Source organism: Corvus hawaiiensis, chromosome 9 (assembly GCF_020740725.1).
Source record: "Corvus hawaiiensis isolate bCorHaw1 chromosome 9, bCorHaw1.pri.cur, whole genome shotgun sequence".
NCBI lineage: Eukaryota > Metazoa > Chordata > Aves > Passeriformes > Corvidae > Corvus > Corvus hawaiiensis.
The window spans coordinates 15,965,028-15,985,271 of record NC_063221.1 but is presented as its reverse complement, the minus strand read 5'-3'; the positions used below and the strand labels follow the sequence as shown (position 1 = coordinate 15,985,271).

At 38.4% G+C, this 20,244-nt stretch overlaps 1 protein-coding gene across 7 annotated transcripts in view; it reads right to left on the bottom strand.

Annotated features, from left to right (window-relative positions):
• Positions 1-20,244, bottom strand: part of ABCA4 (ATP binding cassette subfamily A member 4) — a 77,905-nt gene that overhangs the window by 37,903 nt on the left and 19,758 nt on the right. For 6 of the 7 annotated variants that reach the window (XM_048312508.1, XM_048312512.1, XM_048312513.1 and 3 more), the window contains 10 exons: positions 18,417-18,614; positions 15,785-15,874; positions 15,160-15,400; positions 13,572-13,711; positions 12,307-12,423; positions 11,343-11,540; positions 7,960-8,165; positions 6,970-7,146; positions 3,186-3,408; positions 1,223-1,444 (listed from right to left, as the gene is read on the bottom strand). In XM_048312508.1, coding sequence (XP_048168465.1) covers positions 1,223-1,444; positions 3,186-3,408; positions 6,970-7,146; positions 7,960-8,165; positions 11,343-11,540; positions 12,307-12,423; positions 13,572-13,711; positions 15,160-15,400; positions 15,785-15,874; positions 18,417-18,614 — 1,812 coding nt within the window. Of the gene's footprint in view, positions 1-1,222; positions 1,445-3,185; positions 3,409-6,969; positions 7,147-7,959; positions 8,166-11,342; positions 11,541-12,306; positions 12,424-13,571; positions 13,712-15,159; positions 15,401-15,784; positions 15,875-18,416; positions 18,615-20,244 lie in introns of those variants that run through there. The other variant, XM_048312514.1, reaches the window with a different exon arrangement.

Here is a 20,244-nt window from a genome sequence, read left to right as displayed (position 1 = left end):
TAAAAATTTAAATTTTTAATTCATGCCCTCTACATAATGCACAGCCTGCTCTTATTATCTCTTGTAATTAGCTCTTGTTCAGAAACTAACCTCTGAACAATAAAGATAAGACAAAAATATAGGAATAGACAGAAATATTCATGGCTCCTGGCCAGCAAATATCCTTTCTTACATGGATGTCTCCTCCTTCACTTTAAGATGAAGAGAGAGTTGCTTTTATGCTTAAACTGTGTGCTAGTTTCAAGATTTCTTCCTAAATCAGAATCTGTCAGAGGCCAACCTTACTCATTTCCTGACTCAATGACAGGATGAAGTTTTGTACACTATTGCATAATTGGTAGAACTAAAAAAGGTATATATTATACCTATAGAGTACCTCTGTTAAGAAAGCTGATTCATAGCCATATTTACACTTAATTATAGCTTTTGAAGTGTTTTAGTTTTCTTCCTTTTTCCTTATATTTCCTAGTGCAAGGAGAGAAGACAGTTCCTTTACCTATGTTGTTAGAATGCTTGGTAAAAATGGGGAGACTGGACTCACACACCTGCTCCCCTTCCTGACTCACTGGGCAACATAAAATCAGCCTGAAAAAATTTTGTAAGACCATGGTTCCATTTCAAAAAACAGCAAGAAGTTTCCAGCTCCCCAGACTTTTTAAGCATCTTACCTAAAATGGAAGAGAACCAACAAGGAGGCACTGCATGGAGAATGTCTACAACTTATTAGATGGAAGGTAATTCTCAGAGCTTTGGCACTTGGGTTTAATTCCTAACTCTATGTTTCAGGTAAAGAAGGAACACGAACCTGAGGTCTTCTCATCCTTAGATATAGGGTGTTAACTAGGTTATAGCACATGAAAAAATGTGAAAATTAACTGTCCCCATTTTGTGAACTGCCTTCATATTTATTAAACATACAAGAAGTTAGATTTGCTTTGACTTACAAGGAAGTATTCAAAACATTTTAAACAGTATGCTAATTTCCTGGCATTCAAAACATAAAATAAATTTTATTGAATTTTTTAAAAGCTATGAAGAGATCTCTTGCACTAGGCCTGCTAAAGGCTTACACACTTGCAATCCTTAATTATTTATGGGAGATTTAGAGGTCTCCCTCTCTGAGTCCAAAAAGCCAAGAGGAAGAGGTGTGCAATACTTTGTGATTCACATATGCACTGTGAGAAGCTGAGCAGAGATGCCATAGAACCAGTGAAAGACTTACTGCTAGGATCTTCAGATTAACAGTCAGACGGTCCTGCCAGGCAAAGCAGACGATGTGGGGCAGGTACAAGGTGAAGTAGATGACTCCACTGCAGGCAGCTGCCAGATTTGCTTTGGAGAAGAAGGTGCTGAACAAGAAACACTGCATTATGGTGGCTGTGGTGAATGTCAGTAGGAATAGAAAGAAGAGAAATGGATTGCTGTAATGTAGCACTTGTCCACGCTGTAAGCAAAAGGAAAACAGAAAAATTTACAAGTATTTGCAGCTTTCTGCTAGCATAAAAGGTCAGAATTGCTATCGACGTGTAACATGTAATGAGTAATAAGCCAGTCTTTCTTACCTAATACGACTTCTAACTCTCCCAGGTATTAGTTTCAACAACTGAGGTCATTACAATAACAAATCCTTCATCTAACTTTATCCCTGCCCTTGGATTGTGACTTCAGGTTAGTACAACAGACTGAATAAAAATCATAATTGATTGAAAATAGACATTCTGTCCATGTCTTAATAAGTAAGTGGTTCCAAGCAGGATCTGCCTGCTTGGAAACTCATGCATTTATTTGAAATATTACCATAAACTTTCATTTATCTCTTCCCACCATCCCCTCAATCCACTGGCTTGACATGCAGAAAAGACAATGTATGGAAGTGTTGCAAAACATATCTTTAAAAAAAACCACAATAAAACCACAGGAAAATTACAAAGCTTCTGCACCTGGATGTTATTCAAACAGAAGTGTATCACAGCTGAGGAATCCAAGTGCAGTTTCTCAGAGATCCTTGTGTATTAATTCACCCACTGGCTGAACTTTTATCGACCTTTCTTCATTAGGGCTTTTGTGGATTAAATGCTCCCTCTCAAGAAGAGCAGGGACTGCTGCCAATTATCTACATAGCCCTTAAAACCAATGCTGAGACCTATTTATTAGGTCAATTTATATAATGCTCACATAGGTCTTTAAGGCTATAAATAGGTCTCAGCATTGTTGCAACATCCCACTGGGCCTTAGAGACTGATTTCTTTATCAACAGTGATGCAGTGTCTCATGATAATGTAGGTGTCTCACATTGGCACAGTGAAATCTGGGAAAGAAAGTGACTTATAGGTACAAGCACATTCTTCTCTGATATTATTACCTCCTGATTTTTAATTAAACCAGTGTGGCAAATAAAGTAAGCTTTCTCTATCCACCCAAGCTGCAATGGAACCACCAGGAACTACAACAATTCATCAGGACATGCTGATAAGACAGAGCAGCTTGAATTCTAGCTATGTATTTATACCAATATCAGTCCCCCACATCAGAAAAGATGCAAGAGCAGTCTTCCTTATCAAAATGCTACACATTTATATGATAAAATATAGCAGCAAGCTCTCAATATAGAATTTGGTTCTCAGGTAGGGGAGACAATAGGTGGTCCTCAGAGACAACATCCAAACTGTCCTGAAAAGTTATAAAAATTACAGGAATTTTGAATCACTGAAGCAAAAGGTGGATTCTTCTTTTAGGTTTTTCTGTTCTTGCAGTCTCTTTTTCCATTGAAATAGTATCACAGCTTCTAAGCAGGCAAGTACTGGATATTAAAAATTAATTGCATATAGTGAATTACAAGATTAAAATTCTTCAAATTATTACCTCTTTGATTTAAAGCAGCAATTATTATTTATTGGGAGATCTACATCTGCCTACAGAAGACACAATACACAGAGTAACCAGCCTGCTGTATTTTCTATGAGGGACCTCACAATAAATCTTTACTAGTGAATTTATTGTTCTGTCTCTGCCAAATGCTGATTTTGTTATGAGGTCTGCTTTGAAGAATGTGCCTGCTACGTGCTGTGATCAGAACAGGCCTCCACCATTCACATCTCCCTATCAATGGCTACTATTCTTTCTCAACAGCAAACTGGTATCAGCAGTGCAAACACAACAGAGAGTTTGAGAGCAGCAATCCTTACCATAATCAGAGCTGTGAGGAGGAATGTGCTCAGAGCCATCATGAAAAAGCTGTCTAGGAACCAAGTGCACCAAATCATGCCATTGGTTATACCCCTGTTCTTCATAGCTTCTTTCAGACGCATTTCCTTCTCTAGCACTATACTCTTCACAGTCATGGAGACTGAATATATCCAAGCCAGCACCATGAAGATGGGAAAGGCGCGGTTTAAGGTGATCATGAAGCTACCAAAGCAAGAAGGAATAAATTAAATTTAGGTAAAACAGAGAAGTATTAGAGGAAAAGCAAAATGAAAAGGAAAAGGAGTGGGGAAGAATGCATTAATGAAATACAGAACTGTAAATTCTCAGTCTAAACATCAATACCATGTCACTAGTAAACCTCACAAGCGTCCTGAATATTAATAAAGTAATGGTTTCTGCATTCCCATGAGATAGATAAACGTTATTTCTATTTTACAAAGAGGTTCTAAGGGTTATTGAAGGCTACAAAATATTTGGTGCCTCATGAAAATACACCTCTCTTCACAGTGAATTACCGTAATGCTTTTACTATGATCTACAAAGGATATTTTAAGACATATGTTAATGTTAACAATTTGGGAGTGTCGCTGTCTTTCTGCTCCCAAGATTCGCTGACAAGAGAATTAAACAAATTAACCATTAAAAGCATCAGATGCTGCCAGAAAGGCTGCTGAAATTCAAACAAACCATGACTCAGGGTATTGGATCTAGCTGAGATAATTTTCCCCATAGCAGCCCTCACAGTGCTGGGCTTTGCATGGGGAGCTAGAAGGGTGTTGATAACACACCAGTGTTTTTCCTACTGCTGAGCAGTGCTGGCACAGCATCAGAGCTGACTCTCCAGCATTCCCACTTCACCACTAGGCAGGGGGTGGGCAAAGTCTTGGGAAGGGACACAACCAGTACAGCTAACCCAAACCAACCAAAGGGATATTCCATATTGTGTATGATGTCTGCTCAGATATAACATCTAAGAAAAAGGAGGAGAAAGTGGGGGGTATTTGATATTGACAGCATTTGTCTTCCAAAGCAACTGCTATGCATGCTGAATCCCTGTTTCCAAGGAAACAGCTGGACATTGCTGGATGGGAAGTAGTGAATAAAAATCTTTGGGATATTTTCTGTTTTAGCTTTAGTAAAGAGCCTTATCTTGTCCTATGAGTGGTTTTCCATCTTAATTTCTTCTCCCTTCTTGCGGAGGAAGAGGGTGATAGAGAGGCTTGGTGGGCACTTGGCATCCAGTCAAGGTCAACTCAACACAGTCCTTGGCACCCAATGTGGGGGCGAACCAGAGGCAGTTTTCTATTACACACACTATAGTTACAGTAGTTATTAAGTAGCAAGGTCCTGTGCAGGACACAGTTTGTCAGCTGCACTGTTTATCTCTTTATTTTGCTGGGTCTGGGAACACATTAACATAAAAAATGTCTCCCTGGCATTGATGGCCTTGCTGTGCTGGGGGAATTATCTTGTGAAGAAGATGAGGGAATACATCTCCCTCTCCCTAGTTAGGATTGATGTGGATGGTTTTGTTACTCAGGCTCAAGTACTTGTTCACACTTACATGAGCTGTTTAACACTACTAATTCACACTGCTACGTATTATGGGGTTTGTAGAATCCGGTGTTGATTATTTAAAGGCTAAAAGCTCATAGTTCCCAAAAAACAAGGAGCAAAAAGTCTTCAGCTTCCTAAATCTGAGCCCTATAGGACTACATTTTTGCCATATGCTATCATAGCTACGTCAGTGTCAAAACAAAGGGGAAATCTTCACTTTTCCCCAAAAAATTCCTGAAGAGCAATCTGGTCTGCGGAAATAAAACCATGCTTTTGTGATACGGCCTGGGGCACACTGAGTTCTGCCTGTTGGTGGACACATGCAACCAGCACTAGGCCATGCACAGCACAGCCTACAGGTTACCACGAGGATGCACTTACTGTACTTTAGCAGGGTCTCTGCAGAAGCCATCACTCAGTCTGGATATCAGCCCTGAACTGCATGTGGCTACTGCAGGCTTCAGAAAACTTTTGCACAGAAGGGGCTTCTGCCTCTGCAGTATTCTCAGTGGGGAAGAAATAGACAGGAGGCTTGCCATGGTGATGTTTTGTCAGACAAACATACAATGACTGATGGGAATGACAGGTCAATCTACGTGTCTGCAATCTGCTTTTATCAGAAGTAGTAGCATTTGCCTGCACAGAGCACACTGACAGAACTATGAAAAGATTTCTCTAATGCCTTTTTTTTTTGAGTTGAAAGTATACCAGGACAGTTGGTGTATCACAGACTGCAGCATTAGAGCAGGCACACTGTGAAGAGGGAAGAGGCGCAACTTCATTGAATCTGGAGCATGTGCTGGTTCAGGCAGTGCTAATGGGGGGCACAGCTTCCACAGCCCCTCTGCCTCCATGTAGCCATGAAATCTCCACTCCCAGGAGCAGAGTCTCTTTTTTTTTTTGTTACAGAACAACAAACCAGCCCTTTATCCTTTAGCTTCTTCACTCTGCTTTTTACCAGAGAAAGAAACTCCTGGTGCCCTCAATAGTGAACTGCAGCCACACTCCTGGAACACTATTCTAGAATCATATGAGACTTAAGACAAAAACTAGTCAATCTGCATAAAAGCCATGGACAGGAATTAGGGAGAAGGTTAAAGAACACCACATTATTTTTGAAAAGTTCAGCATCCACAAGGGAAGGAAAAAGGCTGAGGTTAACAGAAACCAATACCGTGTATCCAGTTTGACTGTAGATACTAGACACGTAGTTAAAAATGGAATCCTGTTTAAGGATGTGGTTCAGATTTTGGAATGAAAGAGTTTCAAGAGCCTAAGTTGCTTTGGGATTCTGCAAGGCCTATAGGTATGCTCAAGGACCAAAATCTACAGCTATGAGTATAACTAGGTATGATTAAGTTTAGGGTTAGGGTTCGATGGTACCCTTATTGAGACCAGATTGATTGATTCTTCAAGGCTTCCAGAGATATCAAGAGAGGTGCCAATTCCATTAGGACAAGCACATTCTGTTAAGTTTTTCTTTAAGAAATGATTCTTGGATATAAAGAAGGCTGGGTTTTAGAGGTGTCATTAGGGAAAAGAAACTTGCTGCACTTAAATGGGTTTGGCAGTTAACTGAAGGAGACAGTGTGTGTTATAACACAGGGCAGTGCTTGTGTTCAGTTTTGCTCCAGACACTGGTCATACGCTATAGCATAAGGCTTAGTTTTAGTTACATAAAAAATTTTTAAAAGATCATAGTCTTGCTGGGTCCTGTGTAACCACAGGGTTAGTTCTAGAGCTGACACTGTTAGGGGTCAAAACATTATGTCTGGGATGCCCTGTTGACAAGAGATTCTTGGCTGTAATCAGTGTGAAGGTTTAGGTTAGGTTATTATTATTGCCTGGAAAAGTAAGGCCAAAAAGTACTAGACTGTTTTTTGAATTTTGTGCAATATGCAAAATTGGAAGAAAATGGCTGCTTTTAAGGGGCTACTGTTTCGTGTTCATTTTAGGTCTGGACATTGGATGCAACGAAGGCCAGATCTGAGATTAGGGGTAGAATCTTGGCAAAGGTGGTTTGTGGAGTCTGGGTCATGACAGGATAAGGAAAAAACCAAATTTATTCACTTATGTCTCAGTTATTATTCTTGCATTTATACCTTAGTACATTCACAACTTAGGGTTAATTCTGGTGCTTGAGAATCTTAAACCATCCAGCAATCTAAGTATTCAACAGAATTAAGACAAACTGCTTTTACTCACACATCATCCACAAAACATGGATATGGCATTTGCTGGAGATAAATTCCCACTGGCACTTCAGTGCTGGTCTGGGTCTTTATAATCCCACGCTCAATCATGTCTTGGAGATACGCAAAGCCTCCCCAGATATAACGTAAATCATCCACAGGATCAGCTCTTGGACCAGGATCCCAGTACCTCAAAAGAAAATTCACATGGAAATCATTTGGGTAAACAGTGAGTTTAGGGAAGGGTTGTGTGGAAAATAAATAAAGAAATTAATGAATAAATTAAATAATCTTAGCAACTGAAATGGTAAGGGCACTGCCTGGAGTTGCCTTTTCTAGACTTTGATCTATCAGACCATATTGCTTAAGAAAGTAGAAGGCTCTTTTTTTCCTTTCATTTTCTCTGCACTGACTTGCAATAGCAATTTTGGTCAAAAGTGTACATAAATTAGTCATGTAGCAGAGTAACTGTTCTAGAATAGAAATAACTGCATTTGGAATATGGTATCCTTGGAGATTAAACTGAAACAAACTGGATTGCAACTACCAGATATCATTATATTCTGCAGATATCATTATATCCTGAGAAATTATATCCCTTTAAGTGAGTCTGTTTGGTGGGGACTTGAGGAGGAAAAGCACAGAAGTTCTGGTGTCCAGGTGGAAGACAGCTGAGTCACAATCCACGTAGGACTTCCTTGCCTGTCTTTCCCAATGTTGGAGCCAACTAAAAATTTAAGCAGGTTACTGAACAGATTCTGAGCAGAGTCATCCCTTTGCCATGTATTCCTGCACCTACCCACTGCTTGGCTTGTCACAAGAGTGATACCATTCATGTTAGTACCTGGTAACTGGAGATGGATTCTGTGCTGCACTGCAGAGTAACTATTAACAAATACAGTTGGATTTCATGCATGTAACCAATGCAGGTTCTAACACCCTTATGTCTCTCATATTCATGTTATGGCAGGCAAGAACTGAGAAGGAACTATCAGGTAAGTACCTGTCTTGGATTTTGTTTGTTTTCTCCACTGCATCTATGTCCATTCGGATCTTGTATGTCACATGTGGTGGGAGATTTCTGGTTGTAGGTTCTAGGTCTGGAAAAACCACAGCAGCCCAGAATTTGTTTTCCTCCAGCAGATAAAGGGCTTGATGAGTCAGTTGAGTTTCATTAAGATAACCTTCAAATTTATCCAAGGTCAAGCACTACAAATAAGTACAAAGAGAAAAATTGCATGGGAATAAACTAGTAAGAGGGATACATTAAAGCAAACATCAGTGGTTGAAAGCAGAAAAGGAAAGTAGGTTCAACTGAAACAGCTATTTTCAGCTTTAAAAGCTTATGACGAAACTATTAAAAGTTGACTCTCTCCTCCCTTCTTCAGCCTAGGAAGTGCCTGAGTGAACACTAGGGAGCCAAAGGATGACTGATCTGTAAGAAAAACACATTGGCTGTGGACTTCAGACGAAAAGCACTTTGTCAAGTGAAGCACTGGGAAAATTCAAAGCATACATTTAAATTTTAATGACTCTTAGGTATTACGACATTTATTCCTATGTAACACCAGACAAGTAGTTGATTTATCTTACTGGTCATATTGTGTCCCTGCTGAATTCTGACATGTGATTTACCTGCTGGCTTAAGTTAACATGTTTTGGCTATCTCAATACAAAAATGCCTTCTTTCTTAGTCTCTGTCATTACTACAAAATGTATTCTAATCAATCCGTATACAAGACAAAAATTCATAAAAACTTAAGTTCTTTATGTTCCTCCATTTAAGTCCTATTTAACAAGCATTGTAAGACAAAGATTGTGAATGCTCTAAACTCTAGCATTAGTTGTCTGTAAAATTATAGATTTATGTTTGTATATTTAGCCTCTGCCCTTCAGAACTGGCAAAATATTATCAGAGAGTAGAAGTATTTAACCCCTGATGGACTGGAAAGATACTTATTGAATTCCTTTGCTTCATAAAATTCCAACACGCTATCTTGTTTGATCTTATTTTCTCGATCACTTCTTGCAAGCCAATAACCAAAAATTAGTCCACATCAAAGGGATCATACTGGTAACTTATTATTTAATCTTAAAGACTCCTTTACTTAACCTTTCCCTATGATGAATCATGCTCTGCTTCCTTTAAAACTTGAACTATCACAGCTCAATGGGATCTACATGAAAATATATTTTTAACTCACAACATAACAGTGCTTAAATTAATAACATTATTTTGTGGCTTTACTCTTCTTGATGTTTGTAGGTGTTCATTTTCCATTTTGTTTCAGAAAACTAAACTATGTAGAATTTCATATCAGAAAGCAAAATAAGGCAGAAAACTCTCTGATTTTCATGCCAGAAGAGAAATAAAATCAGACTGTTGGCTCATGTTGCATTAATTTTTTGGGGATATATTTATCCCACATGGTGTTAACTGAATTCAGGAATTCAGTTTATTTCCTGTGAAAGTGGCAGTGTCTGCATAACAAACCCCTCCCGTGGAACTGTCTCTTTGCAGGATCTGGAGGATTATTTGCTGTTTCTTTATCAGGAGGAATTATTTTCAAGATATTTATTTCAGCTGCAGAAGAACTCAGACAGCTTTTCAGGGAAATCTGTGGTAAAGTACTGACAAACATCTGGACTTGTCTAGATTTTCACTGCAGAACAGACAGTGCCTGGAGTGGGCTGAGGAGCAGCATAGGCTCTTATCCAGGGGTCCAGTGAAGGAAGCTGCAAGTGTTCAAAACAGAAAACACAAATGCTTTTAGATCTTCTGCACGAGTAGAGTGAAACCAAAGCTTGTATAAAAACATAGGCTAAGACACCAGTGTTGCAATAATTCACACAATTTGAAAGTGAAAAGAGATTTTATATAGTAGTCTATGCGCCAAAAGCTAGAACTTATTTCCCTTAACTTGAATTGCATTCAAAACAAAGGCTGTATGCTCTACCTAGGCTTTTCTTTGTTCCGAGTGAATTTGAACTCAGTTTGTGTCTTCATAAACCTCACTATATCAAAATTAATTTATCAACCACTTGGGAAAATTTATTTCAAATCTTTTCCCAGTAATTATTTAACACTTTAAAATGGTTCAGTGAAAATTTATAAAACCAAAACCAAAATAATAAGAACAGGCTTGGAAGATAAAACCAGAAAATAATAAACATAAAGAGGTGACCGCATAGCTCTCACTAACAGTTTAGCTGTTCTGTGGCCTAAGGTAATCAAAGGGAAGAACAGGAAATTCTTGAGGTGGTGAGGAGGAGCAGCCACTGCATAATTTGTGGGATTCTCAGCTGCATCACAATTTGCAGCAGAGAGCTGGAGTCTCCAAAGGTAGTTGCTGGCAACACACCTGTCCTCATTGCATACTATGGTGGTAAGGAGCCGGCTGTTCCCCAAAGGGAGCTATTTGTTGCCATGGTGTCTGGCACAGTGGGAAAACATTCTCAAGTCGTTCAACTCGGTGTAAACAGCAGACTTTAAAGAATAAGCTCATTACAAAGAATATTAGGACACAAAGATCTATTACCAGGTACAGTAACTGCTCTATTATTATTGATGTTCCAGCACTGACCTGCTGCATGCAATGTATTTCACTCAGTTTGACAAGAAATAATTCTGCTAACATGATGCAAAAAGATCATTGAATGAACCAGCAGAGCTTTGTGCAAAGCCTTTATTGTTCCTTCTTGTACTAGCTGTGGGAAGGCAGATGAATTTTTAGTTCCTGCTTCCTTGAAGGGGAAAAATGGTCTTTTAGACTGAACTAGATTGAAATTAGGAGTTAGGCTTAGTCTTGTTGCCTATAACTAGTACTAGTTTTCTCTCAAAAATCCTCAGAAGGCACCACTGGAAACAACACGCTAGAGAAGAGAGGTACAGATTCCAGGAAAGAGACAGACATCTTTTCAGAAGTGACCACAGAACAAGTGGAAACTCCCTCATAGGTTTCAACAGAATTTTGTCTAGGTCCTTAAAAACCTGAAAGGGGACTTACCAAAGAAGTTTCTCTGCTCCTGATCTTGCTGAAGTTAGTGGCCTGTTGGTTATTAATACTTACAAAAAACCATTTCATTGTGGTTTTGAATTCACTTTCTGTCTCTCAGCATTGAAATGTACTCAAGACATTCAACCAACATTTTGAATAAAGCATTTGAGGATCATGGGATTGAACTTCTTTCATAATAATACGTGTTAATTTTCTTGTGCTTCTGTATTATTCTAAACACATGCTTTTAATAATGAGATTCAATTTGAAACAAACGAAGATTTTATGATTTTAACTTTCTTGTCTGTTACCACAGAGCCCAGTACTGCCTAACTGGTTTTAAGATATCCTCTACAACTATTCCCACAAGGGGCAGGGCTGAATTTACCTCCAAATACTGACTGAGCAAACGCAGAACTTGGTCTACAGCACTGAAAATGTTCCGCCAGTCAAAGTCCACCATTCCCTTCTCCCGGCTCCTTGAAGATCCATTGTGGAGAAAGTTGATTATGTGTTCCACAGTGAAGCCTTCAGCACCCATCTGGCTGTTCAGGAAGTCCCTCACTGTAGGGTGCTTCAGAGAGTCCTGAAGAAACATCATGACAGCTTTGCTACAACAATTGTGTTTCCATGCCCTCTTTAGTTAGGAAGGTTTCCATTTCCATAACTCTTTCAGCACATGAACAAGGACAAAAGGGTATGCTAAGGAATCAATTTTACAGATGGGTAATTGCATAACTGGATGTGTGATCTGAAGAATGGACGAAAAGAAATTTTTCCTTGACTATGTATTGCATTTTCTCCTTGTAAGCAAGAGGATAAATGTTATAAATGTCTAATTCAATATAGAAAAATGAGGAAATGAAATGTTTTTTCTAGTATGAACCGCTTTATAAACTTTAACTACAGATAGTAATTACAGCTAATCAAAGTCAAATCGAAATTATGCAGAAATAAGCAATTTCCCAAAATAAATTTGTTTGGCCCAGAAAAAATATGGTTCTCCTGCCCTCTTTGCCTACACAGAATCCAAGGAAATCAAGTTGTCTGTTCTTGAAAGATATTCTGGAGAGGCAGGGAAGCAGCAATTGCTGTCTTTATTAAGAAGTCATTAGCCAGATTCTTGACTGCCCAAATCTGAGGTTTTGCCACAGGGATGCTGTAATGCATCTATGATTTGCCATCAAACCAAGCCCAGCAGCCAAACCAACAAACTTAAAGGCCACAGATTCCTTGCTGCAAAGGATGTACTTCTGGCCAAACCTTTCAAATTAACTGCCTTCTCCATTAATAAAAATAAAAGATGGTGAAAGGCTGCTCTTACTGAGGATCTTTGATAAGTTATAACATACACGGATCATATTCATTTGCAGGCTGTTTTGAAAGAAGTACCACAGCTGAGGTCCTACTTCCTCCCAAGCTTTGGTCAACAGTCGGAGGCGTTCTAGTTCCTCAAAAGTGGAGTTTGCCTGATGAAAAAAACAGCAGAAAAGAGTGTTAGTATCTAAGGAGATAGACAGAATTTATGATCCATCCAGAATATGGTGAGAGGGGAACCCCTAACTTAGAAAGCTGTAGTTTTTACCTTCAAAACTTAATCAACTTGTTCAAACAGCAGAAATTTTAATAACCATCAGAAAAAGAATCTGTAAAATCCAGCCAGGATCAAAGTCACTCAGGATAAAATTCTGTTGTATATGTAATGGAAGAAAGAAGTACACATGAATCCTAGTTAACTTCAATTCCTTTAAATACTTAGATTTTCGGTAGAATTATTTTTAACTTTTCCCCTTGACTATTTCTCTCCATTAAGAACTAAAAAGAAAGATGATGATGTGGGTAGATGAATGAATGGAAGGCAGCTGGAAAAGACAGATAATCCCATAGCTAAGATATTAAGACCTGAAATGCTGAGCTGCTGTAAATCTGATGTTTTTCTGCGTGAACTGTGAGCAGCAGTTCTATGCCTTGTACTGATGTTTACAGTAGTGAACTGCTGAGGTGGCCCAAACCTGGGTTATATGCAACCTTGATTTAACTCCTCGGATTAATTTCACCCAGCTTCAAGCATTTCGCTGAAGAGTCCAGGCTCCATTCTATTTTAATGAAGTGAAAAAACTTTTTGATTTCAACAGATATAATACTAAACCACGATGTTGCTATAGGTTTGCAATATCTCATTATTAGGTCTCAATAAGCTTATCCAAGCCTCACAGATGCCCTATTTAAATATTTACTGGCATAGAGCTGCTCATGTTCCTACCTCTGTAAAATAAATATGAATATGAATAGAAATATAAACATAAACGTAAACGTAAATGTAAATATAAATATAAATATATTTACTAGTGTAAATGTGGAATCATGCCAACAAAAAGCTGCTTGAGCGAGCTGGAAAAACCATGTAGCATGGACCAAAATGGGATGAATCAGTGAAGACCTGTCTCCTGTATTTTAAACAGAGTACCTGTTCTTCCTCTGAGAACCATCAGAACAAATGGAGTTGTGAGAAAAAAATCGCATTAGTCTGAGGTAATTGGGTCACTGTTTTTAAAAAGCTGTTTCTTGGGATGCCATTTTTTGGAAATATACATTTTTGTATTTCAGAACTTCTTACATTTTTTATGATTTCCCGTACAGAAGGTGAATCAGGAGCAAAGAGAATTTTTCCCATCAGCAGAGGCTTCACAGCATTCCAGGCTATTTTGGTTAAAGGGTTTGATTCCAAGTTCTGGATCAATGCATTACAAAAGGGTGCTGAAGACAGAAAGAAGGAAAGACAGTCTTTATGTAACCCTACTCAAATCCTATCATATGTAACATGCTGCAGGACTTTTTACTGGCAGAACAGACAGTTTGAATCTGAATGAGTTAAAGCACATTCTGCAGTGCAGAAGTACAATGTCTGAATGGATAGAAAAGACTATTAAGTAGACATTGGGGTTGTAAAGTACACACTATGGAAATTGGAAAAGCAAGCATAAATAACCATGTGAAAGTTGCTGTTATTTACATGGTATTTCAAATGGAAGGAAACGAGACAGCTCAGAACTCCCTGAGCAGTTTGAGCTTTATTTGCTTTACTCCTAATGACATAGCTCCTTTGTATTGTAGTTGATACTGGTACAAAGCTGATCCTGCAGGCTTAGATGTTGAACTCCGGAACAGTTCAGAACTGTTACTACAATAATTTAAAATGAAACATTTTAATGTAAATATTTTTATCTTACCCCTGCACTATGAAGTAATTAGTTTACTTGGATAGCATTCAATTAATTTGTTTCCTGGCTGAAGAGATGGAGTATTGGGCCTCTTACAGGTCTTTGGAAGGCTCAGGCATAAGTAGAGCCAAGTATCAACACAGTGGAAGGTAGGAGTCTTTATAAGCAAACTGCTCATCTGTACTTTGTAACCATGTAACCGTATCTGTCACAGAAGAAGGGACACAGAACACCAGCTATAACATGGGTGGTAGTACAGAAAAAACTGCTGGTGAGCTCAGTGTCAAGAAAAACTAAATAGCAAACAGAAGGGGACATAAAAAGATAAAATAACAAATGGTAAAAAAGATAAAATCGGTTCCTCTTTGCATTCTCTCCTATTAAAATAGCAAAAGTGAGGAAATAAAAGCAACAAAAATTGTTAAATTGCAATATTTTCTATGTAAAATGTAAATATGCTGTAGAACATTACTGCTACAAAATATATGTACTTTTATGCAAGGAAGGTAACAGCCACCATGTATCAAATTGAATATTATTTGAAAGGAGAGATTTTTAAGTTCCTGTGCCCCAGGCCATCAAACCAGCAAAGAGAAAAAATAAAGTTTAGAAAAATATTTTGGAGAAAAGTAACTCCAGAATGCCGCTCTGTCTTTTCCGGAACCTTCTTCAGGGGCATCTTGTTCTTCCTGATATCAGTAGCATATAATAGAAGATAAAATAGAGGGGCTGTCTTAATTATGATCATGCATATGTTTATGCCTCCATATTAAAAGCAAATGCATATTTCTGTCAGTTGTCAATTCCTGAGCTCATCTGCTTCTAGCTACGAAGTAAGTATGAAGTAAAATCATTTCACCTGTCTCTAATTTCCTGAATCAACTGTTTTAAAATGTTATTTTACAAAATCAACATTTGATCCTAGTATTTGAATATAAGGTGCACCTATCAGGAGTCTCTTAATGGTTTGGTGGAAAAACTTACTGGTTGTATTATCATAAAGATAACCAGATTTCTTCCTTGTTGAGTCAATCCCCAGGAAAGCTTTGTAGTTGTTATCTTCATACCAGTTGAAGGAAAACACTCTGGATCCACCTCCTTCCGGGTAGCCACAGAAAAGATCCGACAGGGAACTCACCAAGTGGCTTAAGGATTCTGGCCTTCCGTCTTGTACAAATGGTTGCAGAACCATCAAAAGGTCCTGAACGCTTGGCTTCCTGGCTAGCTGCAGTAAGACAAGACTTGGTTAATTGCAGCCCCCAAAGCAGGTAAGGATCTGGTGAGGTCATAGTTGTGCCCAGATGGTAAAACATGAATGCAGTCAGAACCTCATCCTTTTATCTCCTCTGTCCTGGTCACAGGCACCATTTTCAGTTCTTGTTCTTTCATATCTTTTCTGGAGAAAAGAATATACTTCATAATTACCAATACTTATGTCCACATTTATTTTGTACTGAGAGAAGAATGAATTTTTTTATGGAATCAGCTCTTCCCCAGCAAGTCTATTTTCTTTCTGGTAAAGCAGGTAATTGGAATATTAAACAACAAAGGAAAACAAGGACTATGAGCTATGCAGGAAAGTGATGTAATCTATTATTAGACCACTTACCTTTTGCACTGCTTGGGAGACATTAGACAGCACCCTCCCCCAGGCCTTCAGGTCAGCACCTGGTGAGTTTCTGTCCAACACAGTGGGAAGCTGTGGATACATAAAAAGTAGAGATGAGTGTCTACATGACAACTGCTATAACAATGAGAAGAAATCCAAATGGCATCTCTGTAGCTCAAATACTTTGAGTTATCTGGAACAATATCTTATAAGCCTGTCTCATGGGCCCACAAATCCAGTACCCATGTGCAGACTCACACAGTAGCCTGTGTAAATGTTCTTTCTAATACACAGCTGAAACAAACACAGGCCACTTAAAATATATCTTGGGATTTGTTCTGCCCATCTAAGCCCACCATGCCAAAAGGTGCAGAAATGGAGAAGGAATGCAGGAACAGGGACATTTGAGAAGCTGCTTCTCACAGAGGCTAATCTCTCAGTGAGATATACAGACTCTTGGTAACTTCCAAATATAGCAAAGCTTTGATACAGAAGGCCCCATTTGCTACAGAGGTAAATGATTTGTAGTACTTTATACTTCAGAGATTCCCTGATTTTGAAGACAGTCTGGTCCTCACTGTCTGTCAAACCTGATAGAAACCATTACTTTCCCAGGCTCATACAGACTGACCAAACTGCCTTTTCAGCAGAAGTTAACATTTTATTTTTCAGTGACTTAAAAGAAACAGGTGACACCACGGTGTGCTGTCACATACCACTTTGTTTGCGTCACTGCATCCTCCTCTGTCAGCTGTCTAAAGAACTACATATGTATTTGGAGCTGGTGCTCTTGAGTCTTTCTCAGGCATTTCTTCTGCTATTAGAACAAAACGTAAAGCTGGACTTGTAGATAGCTAGGCTGTGATATTTATGAGACAAGCCCCTAAAAAGCCTTTCCCAAAAACGCCTATACACCCTGCTGATTGCCTGCCATTCCCTTCAGTCAGTAGGTGGTTAAGAAAGCAGAAGACAGCTGCACTGTGTAGGTACCTGGCAGGGAGTCACAATGGCAAGAGTTTCTATGGAAAGCTCATGTTAACGTATTCTGATCTGTGACTTGTGGTTCAGGCAGGAAGAATACACACAGGGCTTCAAAATACACTTTTCCTTGTCCCCTAAGGGGAACCAGTCTGTGCAGAGATTATACAGGGTTCTTGGAGCACCTGCCTTAACCTGGGCTTTTTGAAACTCTGAGGAACAGGAACTGTAAACCTGTAAAAAAGCTGGGCAGTATATTGTGAATATTCACATGAAGTCCTTAAATGCTGGAACTCTATCTTAGAAATACTGTAGCATTAAATCTCTGCTACTTCCAGCAAGCATAGATATATGAAAACATAAGACAATGTATTTTTAGAAATGGAAAATAGCAGCTTTCAGAAGCTGACCACAAATTCTTATCAGGATTGGTAAAATCACTGGATATATGTTATTGACTGACTATCAATGCTACAATAATCAAACTGCGTTTTGCGGGTGTGTCAATTACAGCTTCTGGCATCCTCTGTTCCCAGTTCAGGGCAACTCAGAGCTGAAAAAAATCCATGTTAAATTAATCTTGATGCTACACTACTGTGGCAGAGAACTCCAATCAATACTTCCTATGCAACTTTAGGAGTTTTTCATATATCCTGCCTGCTCCTATAAAGCAAACTGACAATGTGATGGTTTCATGATGTTAAATTATGAGGTGAAAAACAGCAAATCAAATTGAGTGTTGAAAAATGCAAAGGATGATCATAGGGAAAACAAACATGAAAGATACATACACAGTGATGGACTCAAAGTTCGCTATTATGAGGAAAGAGACCTTGGAGTCTTTATGAATAGTTCCCTGCAAGCACCACCTCAGTGTGCAGAATACAAATGAAATACTAGAAACATATGCCATTATATATATGTATTTATTAATTTGATATAATTTGTATTTTATTATATATTTTAAAATAATAATATTAACCCATATTTATACATATATATGAAGTGGCATAATATTTTCATACTAAACCAAGGCTGTAGATGTGGTTTATTTATAGCAAGGTCACAGTAGAAACTAGAAGACAAAGAAGGGCAATGAAAATGAACAGAGGTAAGGAAAAGCTTTTATAGAAAGAGTGATGAAAACCAGTACAATTTCCTAATCTGTTTGTTTGAGGTTTTTAAAAGGGCTCACATGGCTATGCCAACTCAAGCTGCATCATGATTTTGACTGCAGCATAAAATTCTGTCATGATGGAAGGAGCAAAGACAGAATGGGCTGTGTTGGGTATTTTCAGAATCCTCAGCAAGGTTCCTGTAGGTTTTGCCACACACTGTTTTCCTACACAGACTGGAAAGACCAGATAATATTTCCACACAAACTTTGATTTAAAAACTGCATTTGAATCTCTTAGTTCTGCTGTACTGCCAATTTAATCTGTTTCATCCCACAACATACTCAGAACTGTCTAGTGTTCTGCTGGTGGTAGGTTAACAATCACACATCCATAACCTTACGTTTGCAGGGGTAAATCTACTAAGACCACTTGGAAAACTGGTGAAGTATTACAAAAAAAAAATTCTTGAAGGGCAACAAAACATAAGCCAAAATAAAAATGACAACGTAAGGCAGGATAATTGTGTTAATACTTACCAGCCGAAATAGCTTAAAGAAATCAACATTTGCATACAAGACATCTTCTACTCTTTGTAGACTGTCCTGGGACAGGGCACACATGGCCTTGTGTACAGAAGGGAGACCTCTTCGGCTGCTGAAGATAATAAAGCGGTCCAGGAGTATCTCACTGCAAGCAATGTCCTTCAGAGTCAAGCTAGGGACACCATAGGCAAACTGCAACCAAACCAATGATTCACTTACTCTTACGAAACTTTCATACTGCTCAGGAACAACAGTGTAAATCCCATGTAAATCTACTGATTTCTATAGAGTTATTCTGCATTTACATTTGTTAAACTATAAACCAATGTGTTCCTATTGGTCAAACATTAAAGATAAAAATTTGGACTTTTTCTATTCTGTGTTTATATTAGAAGTGGTAATCAGTAGATGGGTGTGTTTAACGTACAATGGCTTTGTAAATCCCGGCTGTATGGCTGTGCAGAGTGATAGTGAATAATGGCTGTGGGAAGCACAGAATACATGGCAATATAATAAAAAGTAGCACTGGAAATTGCTCACAAGCTAATGTTCCCACCCTCTGTCCATCTCCTTTCACAGTACAAATTTAAGGAAAACAGCTCAGAACACTGTGATGACTGTTAATGCCTACTGTGTTTGAGATGAACACAGACTTTCAGACAAGAACTATGCACTGACATAATATCATTAGACTAAATGAATTTAATAAGCTGCACAATAAAGAAATTGTCAAAATCTACCCAGAAAATAATTTACTTTAGAAAAATAATCTGCTGAGCATTCCAGTCTTTAAGACATATGGATCGAAAAAACACACCACACCTGTACCAGGTCAGACGTAGGTGCAGATTTATTTCTTATCTAAGCAAATTAAGAAATTAATCATTATTGAAATTTTATATGTGCAAATCTCCTATAGTTAGCAGCTAAGATTTCTTTGGTAGTGCCTGTAAAGAGAATATTTAAAAACACAGAGGAATGAGAAAAAAATTAATTCAGTTGCTTTGGAGAGTAGATTCAAAGTAGACTGAGGAGTTATTCATTAATTGCTTCATCTGTCAGAAGCTATCAACCAAAGTGCAAGTGTGGCTATGGAAAGTCAGCATCAAGAATATGAAAGGCAGCTGTAGAGAGGTCTAGAATAACATTGTATTTTATCTGCCATGACTGCCCTGAGTTTCAGCTTGTGGAGCTGCAGTTGACCAAAAAAGAAAGGCATCTGAATTACACACAGATTGTGTTTTGGAATTATGATGCAAAAAAGGGATGTGAATTTCTAGAAGTATCTGAGAGATACTATCAGCACTAGAGCTGTACTTATATAAAGGTATCATTAAGGCAAATTAGACAGTGTGGAGAGAGGCAGAATGCAAAAGAAGGAATTCAACTGACAGATCCAGTCTGTCTTGCAAAAAACCTCCAAAGCCACACATCCCTGCCCTCCCTCAAATTGGGACAACTGAATTGGACTTAAGTTCATTTGTGTCAGTGAAATAATTTGCTTATTTGCTCAGTCATTTACGTTCTGGGGATGTGTGTGATAAGAACAGCATTTTTAACCATATACACCTCATTTAGTGTGGTCCTTGTCAGGCAGTGTCAACTGCAATGAAGCTGGGCTGCACAAGGGAGGCAGCCTGGGAACCTTGCTCTGACTTGTGAAATGAGGAAACAGTGACATTTACATCTCTGAGAAGGATAAACACAGGAAAAAAAAAAAGAGTTGTTATTTACAAACTGTAACTGCATTTCAATGATGTTCATGAACAGATGGGATTAGAAAAACATCAAACCTCCGCCCTCCCAATTTTTCCGGTAGGGT